At 48.3% G+C, this 13,888-nt stretch overlaps 1 protein-coding gene across 1 annotated transcript in view; it reads right to left on the bottom strand.

Annotated features, from left to right (window-relative positions):
- Positions 1-13,888, bottom strand: part of MROH2A (maestro heat like repeat family member 2A) — a 44,228-nt gene that overhangs the window by 14,120 nt on the left and 16,220 nt on the right. Inside the window, exons 5-12 of the mRNA XM_070467196.1 lie at positions 10,529-10,724; positions 10,219-10,341; positions 8,969-9,121; positions 6,322-6,444; positions 4,841-4,920; positions 3,436-3,544; positions 2,577-2,672; positions 334-438 (exon numbers count right to left, since the gene is read on the bottom strand). Of these exons, the coding sequence (XP_070323297.1) occupies positions 334-438; positions 2,577-2,672; positions 3,436-3,544; positions 4,841-4,920; positions 6,322-6,444; positions 8,969-9,121; positions 10,219-10,341; positions 10,529-10,724 (985 nt within the window). The remainder of the gene's footprint in view (positions 1-333; positions 439-2,576; positions 2,673-3,435; positions 3,545-4,840; positions 4,921-6,321; positions 6,445-8,968; positions 9,122-10,218; positions 10,342-10,528; positions 10,725-13,888) is intronic.

Below are 13,888 nucleotides of genomic sequence, written 5' to 3'. Positions count from 1 at the left end.
CTCATTCTAAGTAAATACTTTCCTAATCAATGTGGTATTCATAATCATGTGCCCCATTCTCTTAAGGAGGGCCCTCACCCAGGTATGAATCTCAGGCCCCTCAAAACCCGGATCCACACCAAGCCCTGCCCATCCTCTCTCACTACCCAGGAGGCCCAGGGCCAGCTCTCCCTGGGACTCCTTCGACTTTCCCCAGTGAGGCAGCCTCTTCCCAAGGGTCTCTCCAGGGACAGAACTGGATTTCAGAGGCGTTTCCTCTCCTGGGATAGAGACTGGAATTTTCCTGTGGGCGTCAGCGGGGCAGGTTGTAGGGGGTGGGTCTCCGGGACTCACGCAGACACCGATGCTTTGGACATAGATCTGCATGAGACGGAGATGGAGGTTCACCGCCTTCTCCCGCTCCCATTCTTTCTCCGACAAGATCCACTTCTCCAGGAGCTATGGGGAGAGCCCAGAACACAGAGGGGACTTTAAAATCCCGAGGTCAGCCTTTCCTGGCCAGCTGCTGCTCTCCTCTCTCCTACTCAGAGCCTCATTTTCAAAGCTCTGGGAGGTTCCCAGGTCCCCCCGCCCCCGCCACTAGGGAGATGAGGCCATGAGCAAACAAAGAACAATGCCAACATCCTCACCAAGCTGGTGCTTGGCTGATGAGTTTGGGTTTGTTCCAAGTGTTTGCCTGTAGGTGAAAATGCCACTAGCACAGTCCATCCTGCACTCCAGCTCCTGCACCTAACAACACAGCTTAACAAAACAGGGAGCAAAAACTGATAGAACTGCAAGGAGAAACAAACAAATCCACAGTGACAGAGATGTCAGTACCTCTTTCTCAGCAACTGATGACAGAGAAGACAAAATCAGGAAGGATATAGAAAACTTGGACACTTCCAACAAGGGCTGGTTAAGTGATATTTAGGAACATATCATTCAGTGCAGCAAAATACTTCCTAAGCACACACAGAACGTTCACCAAGATAGACCACATGTGGGCAACAAAATAAGTCTCGATGGATTTAAAAGGCTCTGAATTATACAAAGTATGTCCTCAGACTACAGTGGAGTTAAACGAGAATCAAAACCAAAAAGGTCTCTGGAAAACTCTCAAATATTTGGAAATTTCTAGATGACCCATGGGTCAAAGGAGAAGTCAAAAGAGAAATGAAAATGCATCGTCGAACTAAAATAAAATCAGAACACAACATATCGATATTTGTGGGGTATAGCACCAAAGAACAAAGTCAGTGGACTTATACTATCTGCTCCTGATTTCAAGACTTACTATAATGTTGACAGGATTATAATGAAGACAGGATGACACTGGTGTAAAGATGGACAAAAACATCAGTAGAGCAGAACAGGTATCTAGAAATAGACCCACACATATGCGGTCAATTGATCTCTGACAAAGATGCAAAGGTAATTCAGCAGAGATTACCTTTCCATCAAATGGTGCTGAAACAATTGGTTATCCATCTGCAAAAAATTAAAATCAATTAAACTTTGATCCATATTTGAAACCTAAGCTGAAAATACATCATAGACTTCAATGTAAAACCTGAAACTATCAAGTTCTAGAAGAAAATCTAGGAGAAAACCTTTATGACCTTGGTTAGTAAAGATTTCTTAGACATGATACCAAAAGCATGATCCATAAAAGAAAAAATAATAAATTAGAATTCATCAAGATTAAAACCTTCTTCTCTTCAAAAGAACCTGTGAAATTAATGAAAAGGCAAGTCACAGACCAGGAGAAAATATTTGCAAATCACATGTCTGATAAAGGATTTGCTTCTAGATTATATACAACCTCTGAAAAATCAATAATAAGAAAGCAAACAATCCAATTTTTAAAAAAGCCCTAGCAATACTATATTCAAAAATACCAAGATTATGAAAGACAAAGACTGAGAAATTGTTCCAAATTGAAGCAGAGAGACAAAAGAGACAAGACAATTAAATGCAATTTATAATCCAGATTAGATCCTGGTTCTCAGAGGAAATAACTATGAAGGTCATTACTAGGCAATTGTGAAATATGAATATGGAAAATCGATTAGACTACAGCTTGGTATCAATGTTAAATTCTGTGATTTTGAACAGTATATTGTTATATAAGAGAAGATTTTTGTTGTTGATGCCTATAGCTAACTCTCCATGATTCAAAAGGTGTGTGTGTGTGTGTGTGTGTGTGTATGTAATGTAAAGAGGAAAAAAAAAGGGAAAAAGAACATGTCACAAAATATTAAGAATTGTGGATCTGGGTGAAAGGCATGCAGGAGTTCTTTGTACTGTTCTTGCAACCTTTCAGCTTTTAAGAATTTAACTTCAACTTTTAAGAACATTTTGTGATATTGAAATGTCACAAAATATTAAGAATTGTGGAGCTGGATGAAAGGCATACAGGACTTCTTTGTACCGTTCTTGCAACTTTTCAGCCAGCTTGAAGCTTTGTCTAAAGAAAATTAATACCAAATCAGTTTTTAATGGATGCCTGTTTCCCAGTGAGAGTGTGGCCCTCGGACCAGCATTCTGGGAAGAGTGATCACCATCAGCTCCTGGCCCTCCTCCAGGCAACTCACGTGCACCATCTCCTGCAGCCCCTTGGGGTCTAGGTGTCTTTGCATGAGGCCCTCCATCAGCTGCTCCAGGGCACGCAGGGCGTTCGTATACAGGGTCTGTGGTCAAGAGAGGGGAGAGCTCGGCAGCAGCGGGGGAACAGCCACCTGCCAGGACTCTGTGTGGGCCCATGCCAGGGTCAAATATTGTGAGATGGTCTGATAACTTCCTTTTGACTTCTGCTCAGACTGAGTTCTTTACGCTCCTTATGTGACGAATAAGACAAACTCAAGAGGAACCCATTTTGCAAAGGAGGAAACTGGACTCCCAGAGCCCAGCTCTCCTGACCCCTCGAATCCAGGGCCAGGACCTGGAGACACAGATGGCCGCTGTTCACAAGAGATTTGTCCTCCTCTTCCAACACCTTATTGGGAGACAGTCATCCAGCCGGGGACTGCATTTCCCAGGATGCCTTGTAGCTAGGTGGAGCCATTTGACCAAGTTCTGGCCAATAATGGGGGGCCAAGAGGCTCATAAATCCTCCAGACTTGCTCTGGGGCTGGGTATCACTGCCCACCGGAGGAGCCATGGGGTCTCTGTCAGCCCACGGCCCTGATCAACCGCAGGAAGCAGCCACCTCTCCACGTCTGCTGCCAGCTGGACTTCGAGTGAGAAAAACGGTCATCTTGTTAAACCATGAAGACTTCAGCGCGTGTCTGTTGCAGCAGCTCGCATCACCTTACACTTACTGAAAGAGCCTGCTGTACTTTGCTGCCCTGACCACTCCCAGGTGGTCCAGGACGGTGGGCTCCCAGCACTGCCCATGTGAACGTCAGCTTCCAAGTCCTCACCCAGAAAATGAGGTGGCGCAGAGGGACCTACCTTAATGGACTCATTGCTCTCTCCTGGGGGCTGGAGAGAAATTACAGAGTGTGTACTAATATCCATCAGCTCACTGCTTGCCTCTGTGGAGTAGAAAGGCTTCAGTTTGCTAGAGAAAGAAGTGACAAGAGGAGTGATCAGTGGGGAGCTGAGACCCTGCTCTGCCCAGTCTGGGGGGGGGGGGCGGTGGGAGGAGCCACGTCACAGAATGAGGGAGGGGCCAGCTTCTCTGTTTGGGGGTTCAGGCATCTGTCCCTCCCCAGGGGCCCCGGCTCCCCCCACCAGGGCTCCAGTCCACTGTCTGTCTGTGACGGAAGGGGAGACGCAGGCGTCCACAGCCACCTCTCCTATCACTGTCTGCTCTGAGTCTCTCTCTCTCCTGTTCAGAAACATTCCACTGGTCCTCCCTGACTGCAACCACAGACTCTGCTTCTGGGTGGTCCTGGCCCAGGAGTTTTCAACTGTAATACCTGGCCCAGGAGCAGCAGCAGCATCCCCTTGGAGTTTATTAGAAAATGCAAATTCTGTGTCTCCACCTCAGAGCTGCTGAATCACAAAGTCTGGAGTGGAGGACTCCCGGCGGTCCAGTGGTTAAGGCTTTGCCGTGCTGGGCCAGGGGGGCAGGGTCGATCCCACTCGTCTCGTGGCCAAAAAGCCAAAACATGAAACCGAAGCAATACTGTAACACAAACTCAATAAAGACTTTTTAAAAAATGGTCCACATAAAACAAAAATCTTGAAAAAAACCAAAAAACTTCTGGAATGGAGGCCATCTGTGTTTTAATAAACCTTTGCTGGTAGTAGCTAGCTGCGTGATGCACACCAGCTGATTCTCTTTCTGTCCCCTTCATAGGTGGATCTCAAGCCTAGTTGCATATTAGAGTCACAGGAGAGCTTTCTAAGGGCCCCGGGGGCCATGCCCAGGTCCAGGGATCCTTGTTGGAGTCTTTGGTGGGGCAGGCTTGCAGGATGGTTACAAGCTCCTCATTGGCTCTATTTTGCCTTCAAAAGGGAGAGTCACCCTCCACTTAGACTCTAAACTCCTGGCCTCCAATGGGCTCCTGTATTTCACCTTTCCGGGTCTTCCCACTCCTACCCAAATCCAGTAATTCTGTTTAAAGTGAAAGTGCTCGAATCTGACTCTTTTTGACCCCATGGACTATAGCCCGCCCATGGGGTTCTGCAGGCAAGAATCTGGAGAGTTGCCATTCCCGTCTCCAGGGGGTCTTCCCGACCAAGGGATAGAACCTGTGTCTTCTGCATTGCAAGCAAATTCTTTACCGTCCGAGCCTCCAGGGAAGCCCCAAAGGTGGTGCAACCTTCCCCCAAAGGCACCGAGAGGTGGTCTCAGACTTTGTCTGCAGCCCAGGGCGGCGCTGGGGGCCTGGCCAGGGGCCCGGCTCACCTCAAGTATGACAGGGCATCCATGGCCATGGTCCGCACGGGAGAAACCAGGCTGTCAGTCGGTTCTGCCTTGATGATCGCCTGCCAGGACAGCAGGGCAGTGAGCTGCCAGCCACCCGGAGTCGCACCACGGCCAGAGCAGGGGCTTGGGGGACAGATGGTGGGGGCACGCCCTGCGTTACAGGCAGGAGGACCTGACAGTGTACGACGGGATCCAATACCACAGGCGCTTTCATTCTTTTCATGGTCAGTTGGCCTTTGACGTTTTAGGTGAAGCTGCTCAGTCGTGTCCAACTTTGCAACTCCATGGACTATACAGTCCATGGAATTCTCCAGGCCAGAATACTGGAGTGGGTAGCCTTTCCCTTCACCAGGGGATCTTCCCAACCCAGGGATCGAACTCAGGTCTCCTACATTGCAAGCGGATTCATTACCAGCTGAGCCACGACGGAAGCCCAGGGGAAGCAGCAAATCTCATGGGAGGAGTGGGGCTAAGATGGGCAGGTGCGTCTCGCTCATCTCTGCCACTTACTGGCTGTGTGTCCTTGGGCAAATCGCTTCCTCAGCCTGAGCCCCCGCTCAGGTGTGAAATGAGGACGCCGGGCCTGGTTCACAGGGCTGTGCCGGCTGCTGTGAAATTACATGCGTGTGGCCCGACCCCGAGCGGGAGCCTAGTGAATGTCTGCTTCTTTCTCAGGGCCTCCTGACCATCCGCATCTCCCTTCCCTCCAGGCTGCTGTGAAATTACATGCGTGTGGCCCGACCCTGAGCGGGAGCCTAGTGAGTGTCTGCTTCTTTCTCAGGGCCTCCTGACCGTCCGCATCTCCCTTCCCTCCAGGCTGCTGTGAAATTACATGCGTGTGGCCCGACCCCGAGCGGGAGCCTAGTGAGTGTCTGCTTCTTTCTCAGGGCCTCCTGACCGTCCGCATCTCCCTTCCCTCCAGGGTGCTGCCGGTGCAGCCAGAGGGTGTCCAGGGGCCAGGGTTTCCATCGCAGGCGAGTGGAGAGGTCTGGGGACGAGGGACAGGCGCTGACCCACAGCCTCAGGAGCCCCTGCCGCTGCCTCTTGCCTTTGGACAGCTGGTACTTTCTAGATCTTAACAAAGTTCTGGGCAAAAGTAGCTCTAAGTCCTGTCCACGGCAGAGCCCGACCTCCTGGTCCTGACTAGGGAGAAACGCTGGGGCTAGCCAGGGGCTGACCATGGGGCTCTGTCTCCGAGCCCGGAACCAGACACCTTCGGGGCATCACTGGGCTCGGGGGCAGGGTCTTCAGCCCTGGCTTCCGGAATGTTTCCTGGCCATGAAAACCTTGATCAGATATAAGAACGTCACACGCAGAACACCAACAGTCAGGTCAAAGCAGAACTGAGACAGGCGGGGCCGCGGAGACCCCTGCCGCCCCTTGGGCCTCAGATGGCCTCTGGTCAGCAGAGTGTGTCCCCCAAACTGCCCAGGACGGAGGGATCCCCCCACATGGCTTACCATGACAATGCCAGTCAGGGTCACCTTTGGGGCAAATTGGAAGTCCTCCAGGTCCTTGATGTTCTTGATGGCATCGGTGACCTGCACCACGCTCTTCATGAAGGCCAGTTTGAGGCAGATGTCCTACGACCATGACGAGGGGCAGGCAGGACCTTGTTGTGAGTGAGCCCCAAAGACCCCAAGACTGAGCCCTGCTCCCAGACCCTGGGGCCACACAGAACACCCTTCCCCTGCTGAGGAAGTATCAGTGTCAGGGGCACCCTGAGAGACGCTGGCCCCACCCTGCCCTTCAGCAACCTAGTCGGGACATTGGCCAGGCGCTGGACAGGGCGTAGCCTCCCAGTGCCACCCCCGGGAAGGTGCTGCCTCCCCCAGCCTCTCCATCTTGTGCCCGAGTCCAACAATGCCAGTCAGGGGGCACCTTCATTCACCAGAGGCTCCAAGCCCTGTGCATCACGTTAGGGGTACAGTAAATCATGGAGGTCAAATCAGTTTTGCTTTTAAGGCATGCATAAAACTTCAAGACATCATGCGACATGAGATCAGCCAGTCTCAAAAGGACAAACACGGTGTGATTCCAGTTTATATGAGATGCCTGGAGCATCACCCTCATAGAGATAGGATGCAGAGCACGGGTGTCAGGGGCTGGGGTAGGGGGAGTGAGTAGGGAACTGATGATAGTGGGGGCAGAGTTTCAGTTTAAGAAGATGAAGTACTGGAATGATGGTGATGGCTGCCCAAAGTTTGAATGCACTTAATGCTACGCTAGTAAAGTAGTGCTCAAAATTCTCCACACCAGGCTTCAAGAGTATCTGAACTGTGAACTTCCAGAGGTTCAAGCTGGATGTAGAAAAGGCAGAGGAACTAGAGATCAAATTGCCAACATCCACCGGATCATCAAAAAAGCAAGAGAGTTCCAGGAAAACATCTACTTCTGCTTTATTGACTATGCCAAAGACGTTGACCGTGTAGACCACAACAATCTGTGGGAAATTCTTCAAGAGATGGGAATGCCAGACCACCTGACCTGCCTCTTAGAAATCTGTATGCAGGCCAGGAAGCAACAGTTAGAACTGGACATGGAACAACAGACTAGTTCCAAACAGGAAAAGGAGTACATCAAGTCTGTATATTGTCACCCTGCTTATTTAACTTATATGCAGAGTACATCATGAGAAATGCTGGGCTGGAGGAAGCACAAGCTGGAATCTAGGTTGCTGGGAGAAATATCAACAACCTCAGAAAAGCAGATGACACCACCCTCATGGCAGAAAGTGAAGAAGAACTAAAGAGCCTCTTATGAAAGTGAAAGAGGAGAGTGAAAAAGTTGGCTTAAAGCTCAACATTCAGAAAACTAAGATCATGGCATCTGGTCCCATCACTTTATGGCAAATAGATGGGGAAACAGTGGAAACAGTGACAGACTTTATTTTTGGGGGGCTCCAAAATCACTGCAGATGGTGATTGCAGCCATGAAATTAAAAGACACTTGTTCCTTGGAAGAAAAGTTATGAGCAACCTAGACAGCATATTGAAAAGCAGAGACATTACTTTGCCAACAAAGGTCTGTCTAGTCAAATCTATGGTTTTTCCAGTAGTCATGTATGGATGTTAGAGTTGGACTCTAAAGAAAGCTGAGTGCTAAAGAATTGATGCTTCTGAACTGTGGTGTTGGAGAAGACTCTTGAGAGTCTCTTGGACTGCAAGGAGATCCAACCAGTCCATCCTAAGGAAATCAGTCCTGAATATTCATTGGGAGGACTGATGCTGAAGCTGAAACTCCAATACTTGGCCACCTGATGCGAAGAACTGACTCATTGGAAAAGACCCTGATGCTGGAAAAGATCGAAGGTGGGAAGAGAATGGGACAACAGAGGATGAGATGGTTGGATGGTGTCACCGATTTAATGGACATGAGTTTGAGTAAACTCCGGAAGTTGGTGATGGACACGGAGGCCTGGCATGCTGTGGTCCATGGGGTCACAAAGAGTTGGACATGACTGAGTGACTGAACTGAACTGAACTGAATGCCAACTACGTGCTTAAAAGTGGTTGTGATGACAAATTTCACGTCATGTGTACTTCACCAGTTTTCAAAACAGCAATGATAACGTCATTTCTCCTTTATTCCCTGAGTTTTCTCCTCCTGGCCTTTCCAAGAAAGCAGCCAGTCCTTTGCCTCTCTGAAGTCAGCCCCTTTCTTGACCCTCAGAAAGGGCTTGGGGTCAGGTGTCAGGATCGGGGTAGAGGTGAGAGAAGGCATGTGTGAAGGGCTGGGCGAGGGCTTGTACTGTGACTTCAGCAACCCACAAACACCCCTACTCGGTGTATTGGGGAAGGCTGCTCCCCACCGCCGACCCCCCACTCCCAGCCCCTGCGGCAGAGAGCAGCAGGCAATGGGATTCCCAAATGCCGAGTGGCAGACGGGACTCCAGGACTCGAATCTCCTGGGTGGGGCTGGCAGTGCCCAAATAACCATGCAGTGTGACTCTCCCCGCCCCAGCCCAGGGCTCCAGGAGGGCATCGTCAGGGCACAGGGTGGGGCTGGCAGTGCTCAGATAACAGTGCAGGGTGACTCCCCCCCCCAGCCCGGGGCTCAAGGAGGGCATCATCAGGGCACGGCGTGTCTGTGGGCTCCCGGGGTTGCCTGGCAGCTGCTCGAATAGTGGTGGATGATCTTGGCGGTGATGGGGTTGTCCACGTGGGTGAGAAGCATCTGCGGGTGGCAGCACGAGGCCACGCGGCTGTACATCACCATGAGTGCGCCCTTCACCGTCTCCCGCCTCCAGGGATGGTCCTTCTGTGAGGCCAGAGAGAAGGGGAAGAGACACTGTGGCCATCGGGGAGAGGATCTATGCCTCAGGGGTTTCCTGGGCACCTGAAGCGCTCAATCATGTATTCTCTCCTTGAACACACTTTCATGAGCCCCTGGTGTAGCGTGGTGAGCAGGTCAGACCGTGGCCATGACTCCACGGTCGCAGGGGTTCTGTGCAGACACCCCACCAGAGGCGGCTGTGCGCGCCTTCACACCTTCACCTCCTGAGCACCTGCTCTGGGCCAGGGGCTCCGAGATGCTGGTGATTCACTGGGAACAGGGAGCCTCAGCCCAGCTCTTCTGGGAGGAGGTGTTGGAGGCCACCCAACCCACCATGAGAGGAGGAGCAGGGGAGCCCACGCTCTCCAGTCTTTGAGTAGAAATCCAGGTCTGAGGCTCCACTTTGTGGAGAAGCCGGGAGAGAAGCCGGGACACTCCCAATTCTCTCTCTCAAACTACCAGATCCCCAGGGCAAAGGTTCAAGGCTAAGGCCAAAACCTGAAGCATTGGTGGTGACTCAGCTGGTGGCCCCCTGGGGACTCAGCCAGTCCAGGACACTGTGCCCTGTGGATGGAAGGGACAGCCTCCAGAGCCCAGCCTTTGGCCGCCTCGGTCCAATTTCCTGCTTCACTTTGGTGAAGGAGACACAGAGGGGAGTTTCTTATTGAGATCTAGTAAGACTGCAAGGAGAGCCAACCAGTCCATCCTAAAGGAGATCAGTCCTGAATATTCATCAGAAGGACTGATGTTGAAGCTGAAACTCCAATACTTTGGCCACCTGATGCAAAGAGCTGACCCATCTGAAAAGACCCTGATGCTGGGAAAGATTGAAGGAGGGAAGAGAAAGGGACAGAGGATGAGATGGTGGGATGGCATCACCAACTCCATGAACATGAGTTTGAGTAGGCCCCAGGAGTTGGTGATGGACATGGAGGCCTGGCGTGCTGCAGTCCATGGCGTCACAAAGAGTCAGACACGACTGAGATACTGAACTGAACTGAACTGAAGAGCCTTGGTTGGGGGCTGAAAACACCTTTCTAAGAGGCCCCCAGAGAGCTGACGATGGAGCAAGGGTGCCTCACCCGCCAGGCACCGATCTGCCAGGACTGCTCCGACTCCTGGATCCTCTCTTCAAAGTCATGGAGCACGCCCAGCACCGTCTTCACCTGGCCCCGGGCACACAGGCCAAAGCACAGGATCACACCCTGCGGGGAGACCCAGTGGGCAGGGTGAGAGGGTGGGGCGGGGGACACCCCATCTGTCCCCCGACACACACACACGGATAAACAGACACGCACGCGCACACTCAGATAAACACAATGCCCGCACACAGGCACAGGCGTGCACACACCATGTCCTCCCGAGGCCCGGGGGGACCATGGGCACCCTCACCTCCTGGTCGAAGTCGTCGCTGTAGTCCGTCTTGTAGAGCAGCTCCAGCAGCAGCACCTCCACCTTGTCGGCCTCCAGGCCCGTGGCCAGGGTGAAGCCCAAGGCCCGGTACAGAAAGCCCTGGAGAGGCGAGAGGGACAGAGGGCGCTTCAAGCCACCAGCCCGGGCCTCTGGGGTCACTGCCAAGGGTGGGTCCCTACTCGTTCCTCCAGGTTTAAAAATATGCCTTTTGGATATTTTCAAAATCAAGTATCCAGGCTACTCTGAGAGGTTAGGCTGTAGCAGGGCAGGCACATTACCAAGAGTGGGGGCCAAGTTTCTCTCCTATATAAAGGGAATCAATCTACACTCCCACCAACAAACCTAGGAGCACTAATCCTCCTGCCTTCTCTCTGACTTAGGATATTATCCACGAGAGGCAGAATGTTTGCATCTTGGTTAGTCATCTTTGCATCTTCTCATGGTCCAATCTTGGAATTTCTGCCTCTATTCTTTCCCCATTGTTGGATTATGTCTCTTATTTTTTGTTTACAAGAACATTGTGTGTACATTTGGGAAAAATAACGAGACCAGACATATATTATCTCATTTAATCTGCACAACTACTCTGAAAGGCAAATCGGTATTTTGAGACGAGAACATTAGCAGGAAGTAGTAGAACCGGGGTTTAAAATCAAGCAGTCAAAAAGCCAAAACATAATACAGAAACAATACCATCACAAATTCAAAAAAGACTTCTGAAAAATGGTCCACATAAAAAAAAATCTTAAAGAAGGAAAGAAAAAACCAAGCATGGCCTGAAGCTCACTTCTTAAGTGATCACTCCTGTGGTCCATTTCCACAGTGTCTCATTTCTCTTTTGATTTTATTCACAGTGATTTCATTTGGTCATGCAGACAATTTTCATTTTTCAGAGTACAGTTTTTTCTTTTCCTTTGTCTTTCTAAAAGATTCTTTTTATGCATATGAAGGTCTATTCTGTTCCATGTTAAGACTATAAAAATAGTCATCAGTACATTCTTCCTGTCACTCCATGGTTGTATTTCATTTCATGCACTTACATCTTTGTTCTGAGAGAACAAATTCTTCTCTAATGAGCGTTTCTAAAGATATGCTCTTAGTTATAATTCTCTTACATTTTTTTAATTAGGGCAAACGTGGAAATAATCTTGTCAAATAAAACTGTCAGATTTCCACAAATTTCCCTTTTGGGAAATTAGAAGTAAATTGCATTGCAGATATTTTTTGTTGGTTTTTGGCCGCATCGCTTGCTGTGCGGGATCTTCGTTCCCTGATGAGAGACCAAACCCTTCCCCTCTGCAGTGGAAGCACGGAGTCCTAACCAGTGGACCACCAGGGAAGTCCCTGTCTTGCAGATTAACTTGAGAAAAAAAGGACACCTGAGCAACACTGAGACTTCCTATCCAAGAAGCAGAGAATGTGTGTGTTTGGTCAGGCTGTCTTTCAGCCTTCCTGCCCCTTCTTGTAATTTGGGGTTCTTCACCTTGGTTCCACGTATTTCATATATTCACTATTTTTATTTGGTTACATATTTTACATTGTGTTGCTGCTTTGAATAGAGTCTCTTTTCATTATGTTGTATTTTTGTTTTGTTTGTTTATAGGAGAGATTGTGGTTTTGCCTGTTACTTTTGGGGAAAGAATGACTCTATCTACCAGAATTACAAATCTGGAGGCTTCAGCAGCATTGCCCCCCACCCTCCCCAGAGGATTCCTGTTTGAGTGATGAAGAGTCTGGGAGAGTCCTGATGAAATTCCTTAAGCCACTGTATCCAGTCTTGACTTTTTAAGCTATCTGAGCCAATGAAACCCTATTTATTTGTTACTTTCATTTAAGCTAGGTGAGTTATTGTAATAAGGTTGAATTACATGCATTGGCTTATTAAATACTACACACAAGTTTCTTTCAAATGGGCATCTGGCCCCAAACTGATATCTGATAAGATCTCACACCCACAAATCTATGGCATTTAGCTACAGAAGATATACATTGCTGTGTATATTTTACATATGCTATTATGAAGGGTGCATATTTGAACAAATGAAAACTTTAGTTGACACTTCTAAAAATTCTTTTTAAACATCTTTATTGAAGTATAATTGACATACCGCTAAATGAGCCCATTAAAGGTTTAAAAATTTTAAGTTCACACATTTACCAAGTTGTGTGATAGCCATCACAGCCAAGGTTAGGACATTTGCATCACCCCAAAAAAGAAATCCTGTACCCACTGGCAATCACCCCACATTCCCCTTGTCCATGACAACCACCCTTCTAATTTTCTGCCTCATTAGATTTGCCTTTTCTGGATATTTCAAATAAGTGGAACCACATCATACGTGGTCCTCTGCACCTGGCTTCTTGCACTTACTGTAATGTTTTCAAGGATCATCCTTACTGTAGCAGATGCGAGCACTTCATTCCTTTTCATGGCTGAATACTACTCTGTTGTATGGATATAGCACATTTTGTTTATTCATTCATCCACTGACAAACACTTGAGTTTTTTCTACTTTTGGCTATCTGAATGATGTTGCTCTGAATATTTACATACAAGCTCTTGTGTGGACATATGTTTTAATTTCTTCTGGGCATATATAGTTAAGAGCATAATTGCTAGGTCATAGGTAGCTCCATATTTAACATTTCAAGAAAATGCCAAACCGTTTTTCAAAAACACTGTACCATTTTGTATTTATACCAGCAATATATTAGAGTCCCAATTTCTCCATACTCTTGTCAGTACTTGTTATCATCTGTCTTTTTGATTACAGACATCCTGTGAGTGTGGAGTGATGCCTGAGGTTTTGATTTGCATTTCCTTAGTGGCAATGGTCTTGAGAATGTTTTCATGTGATTACTTGCCATTTGTATATCTTTCCTTTGCCCATTATTAAATTGGCTTATTTGTCATTATATTATTGAGTTACAAGAGTCCTTTATATATTCTAGATATCAGTACCTACTCAGGGACTAGATTTGGAAATATTTTCTCTCATTTGGTGGGTTATTTTTCACTTTATTGACGGTACCATTTTCAGCACAAAAATTTTTAGATTTGATGATGTTCAATTTATCTATTTTTTCTTTCATCACTTGTGCTTTTGGGTGTTATTTCTCAGAAGACTTTGCTCAGGCCAAAATCATGAAGACTTATATTTATGTTTCACTCTTAGAATTTTATAGTTCTACCTTTTATATTTACATATATGGTCCATTTTGAGTTCATTTTTGTGTATGGAATGAGGAAGGGGCCCAACTTCATCATTTTGTAAGTGGCTATGCAAGGCTTCCCAGCATCATTTGTTGAAAAGACAAATCCTTCCCCACTGAATTGTC

Source organism: Odocoileus virginianus, chromosome 5 (assembly GCF_023699985.2).
Source record: "Odocoileus virginianus isolate 20LAN1187 ecotype Illinois chromosome 5, Ovbor_1.2, whole genome shotgun sequence".
Lineage (NCBI taxonomy): Eukaryota > Metazoa > Chordata > Mammalia > Artiodactyla > Cervidae > Odocoileus > Odocoileus virginianus.
Note: the sequence above shows the minus strand (reverse complement) of the source record. Positions and strands in the feature narration are given on the sequence as shown.